The sequence below is a fragment of the Lupinus angustifolius genome, chromosome LG16 (assembly GCF_001865875.1).
Source record: "Lupinus angustifolius cultivar Tanjil chromosome LG16, LupAngTanjil_v1.0, whole genome shotgun sequence".
NCBI classification, from domain to species: domain Eukaryota; kingdom Viridiplantae; phylum Streptophyta; class Magnoliopsida; order Fabales; family Fabaceae; genus Lupinus; species Lupinus angustifolius.
In genome coordinates, this window is record NC_032024.1 from 15,310,054 (window position 1) to 15,313,811 (window position 3,758).

The window sequence follows — 3,758 nt, forward strand, 5'->3', positions numbered from 1 at the left end:
CTTTGTCCTAGTTATGAGGCTTGAAACAATAAGACTTGTAGTTGTTGTGGCAAGTTACAATTGTTAGGAGATCTATCAAATGAATGTAAAGTCCACATTCTTGAATGAACCTTTGGATAAGAAGGTATTTGTAGTAAAAGGCAAAGAAGGACTAGTGTACAAAAGGCTTTGTATGGGCTTAAAGAAGCTCCAAAAGCTTTAATAACATGTGGAAACCTCAATTCTGTTTCAGCTTTCAAATGATGTGTTAAAAACGTACGTTCTATTGCACAAGAGACAAGTAGCAAACAAGAGGATGAGGAATACTTGCACACATGAAGAGGACAAACAAAATATTGAAGAAGAATCCATATAGAAAGTATTTTCCGAAGAGATACAACCATTGCAGTTCAGAATATCCAATATCGATCAATCCATTAATCTTTCTTATAATATTCAAACCATGAATTCTAAAATATGGAAGATTGTAAGAAATTCTCAGATTCCAAAACCAAAAACAGCACGTATCCTTTGGAAAATGAGATCCCGCCATCCCCTCTCAGTGTTCTCCACCACAGTTGCATTCCCATACCTGCATTCAGAATCCAAGAGCAGGCATCTCAATTAATTGGCAGAAATTGAAAACAGAAGGAAGATTCAATAAAATAATAAAAAAACTTCAAAAAAATACTCACCTATCTTCTTCAGGCACATCTGTATGTGTCAGCTTGACAACAGTAACTCCTGGCTCAGGCTCTTCTAACACAAGCCTCACCTGCAAAATTAATATCAATCATTGTTCCATCAATCACACACATTCAACATTACCAAAATGCCAAAAGACAAAATCATCATTTCACTCTCTGAATGCCATATACTAGGCTATAGCTGGATATTATAAAAATATGAATGATTTATACTGTATGCCTATAAATGTTCAAACATAAAAATATATACAAAAAATGAAGACATATACAATTAATAATCAAAGATCATTGTCAGCAAATATTAAATACTTTGATCAGTAATTTTGATAAATCATATAAAAACAGCATTAATGTGTTATGGTAAATGCTACATTATTCAATAATTATTAGGTTAGTTTCATTTTATTATATGTATTAAAAAATGTCTTAAAGCACTGATTTTAGTAATACATAGTTAAAGAACGTAGAAGTAAATAAAGCCCATTAAAAGTTAGAACCGTCATTAGGTTGTGAGCTTGGCACAACCATAACGTTGTTGCCTAGTAACTCTACTTGTGGGGGTAAAGTTGCATACATCTACCCTCCCAAAACCTCAGTACGTGAGAGCCTCATGCAATAAGCCACCCTTTTAGAAGTTAAAACCCTTGTGCATACAATGAACTTAAACAGTGCCTTCCTTCTGGGTTGCTAAGATCATCACGACCCTACTACTGAACCCTTAAAACAGTGTCACAACAAGGGGTTTCAACCCTAAAAACACAGGAGAGGCCACTACAGCTGGGAGTTGACCAAAGTTAGGCCACAATTCACCATGACCACCATCCGCACCACTACAGCAAATAGCATCATGGCAAGGTGCCAATTCATTGCACTCCTCTATGATTGCAAAGGGGTAGCATGTGATGGACTACCTGGCATTAGTCTCTAATTTTGGGAAAAGATTTGTAAACATGCATTACTCCTATATCCAATAACCTATTTTTTATATAAGACAAGTATCTAGAAGTCACTTTAGACTCTCCAAGCACCTATTCCCCCCATTCAAATGAATCAAACTAGGTGCGATCAAAGCAACACTATGCACCAGATCCCATCAGAACTTCGCAATTAAACATGCTTGAGCAAGAGGAGTACTAGATGGATAACCTCGTGGGAAGTCCTCATGTTACACGTCTTTTGAAGTCACGATTTATGATAGAGATTTACGGCCTCATTCAATCCATGTAGCTAATCCCACCAGGTGGGATCAATGCATGGTTAGTAATGTAAAATAATCAAACTCAATACATACTTAGACGGAATCGAGTTCCTTGTCACACTGGCCAACAGTTGTTAGTAATCTAAGAAATTATTTAGAGTGGTTCCATTTTTGTAGCCAACAACAACCAATGGGATAAAGTTTGGTTGTTGTGGTAGGTCATAATCTAAAAGACTAATAACATCACACTCAAAATTTCAGAAACAAAAAACGATAAAATGAGGAACTAGCTAACAAATGCTTGCAAATTCGAGGATTAAAATGGCAAAAAACACTTACCAAAGAGTGAACCCCATCATTCCAGCTCCCAAACCTCCACTTCTGCACAATCAACTTTGCTTCCTGCAACTCCACATTAGTTCCGGTCACCGATCCATCGAAAAAGCTAATCTCACCACCAACTTCCTTACTAATCCTCGCATTACTCTGAGTAAAACCCTTCCACCTATTCTCATCCATCAATATCTCATACATATCCTTAGCCCTACAATTAAACCTCTCCGTCAAGCTAATATTCTTACACCCCTTCTTCACTTCCTTCTTCTTCTTCACCTCCTCCTTCTTCGGAGCCACCACCGCAGCCGCAGGCACGGAATTAGACACCGCCGCAGCATTATTCTTCTCATCCTTCTTCGCCACAATCTTCTTCGCCTCTAATTGTTCTTCCTTAACTGGACCACCTTTCGCCATGCTTTCAACCCAAACCCTAACCTTCTCCAAAATCAATGGCTTCCCCTTCGAAAACATCGCATCCTTAATCGTCTTCCCAATCGGTCCCTCATCTTTAACCGTAACCCTAAGGTCAGGATCCTCATCAGCATTCTCATCAGATATATAAGGAATTTCAACAGTACCTTCAACCTTGAGAAGTGAATTTCCGTTATTGTCCTTTGCCTCACCTTCCCAAGCAACAGTGAGAGAGATCTCGTAACCAGGGATAATTTTGCCCTTTCGAATGTTGACGTAAGCTTCACCAGTAAGCTTTTCGATCTTAGTAACCTTGATGAACAAGTTCGATTCACCGTTAAGAACGGTTAAGTTGTTGAGAAGGTTGTTGAAGAACGTTCTAGACCATTCGAGGCAATTGGTTTCGGACCAATGCCAGTTGTGAACATTTGTACCGTCGGATCTTTCTTCAACGATCCAACGCTTGTCGCCTTCGCCGTACTTTGCCATTGAATTTTGGAGAGGAAAGAACTTGATTGGTGTGAGTTTCTTTGTGTTTGTGTGAGTTTGTGAATTGAGTGGATCGGAGGGTTTAAGTGATGGAAGAAAAAGAAGGGTTGGATGAGTGTGGAAGTGTCTAGAACGATGGAATTGAGGAAATTAGGTTTAGTGGATGGAAGAGTCTAGAAGCGCCGGTCCATGATAGTTGGATTTGGGTTTCCAGATAACACCAGCAAATAGCAAAAAACAAATGTTAAATAATAGTGAGTAAAATTATACAAATCACGGTTCACTTTCTTTCTTATACTCATACAAACTTCTCTTAGTTTTTTATACGTTCATTATACTGAGTATCTCTGCATAAAAAATAAGTGAAAACATTTCTTAAATAAAAAAATATGTTAAAGGTAATTAAGTTAAACAAAACATCGTATATTACGAAAAAATATGTTAAATGCAATTAAGTTAAACAAAACATCGTATATTACGATGAAAAATTCAAATAATATACAAATCAGTATATCTTTATTATTTTTTATTACAAAATGTATCAACAATTTTAAAGAGATGTTGTTTAATTGTTCTTATACTATATTGTAAAGAACCAAAAATAATAAAGAGGTATCGACTCATATATTATTTGGACT

At 36.8% G+C, this 3,758-nt stretch overlaps 1 protein-coding gene across 2 annotated transcripts; it reads right to left on the reverse strand.

The window, feature by feature from the left end:
- On the reverse strand, positions 323-3,332 carry LOC109330099 (activator of 90 kDa heat shock protein ATPase homolog). Of its 2 annotated transcripts, XM_019564128.1 has the most exons (4): positions 3,177-3,332; positions 2,224-3,145; positions 675-754; positions 323-571 (listed from the first exon to the last, which is right to left on the reverse strand). In XM_019564128.1, the coding sequence occupies exons 2-4, from the start codon at positions 3,118-3,120 to the stop codon at positions 478-480; spliced, it is 1,071 nt and encodes a 356-aa protein (XP_019419673.1). In that variant the 5' UTR covers positions 3,121-3,145; positions 3,177-3,332; the 3' UTR covers positions 323-477. The 2 variants fall into 2 exon arrangements, with proteins under 2 accessions (XP_019419673.1, XP_019419672.1); XM_019564127.1 differs by having other exon boundaries at positions 2,224-3,332.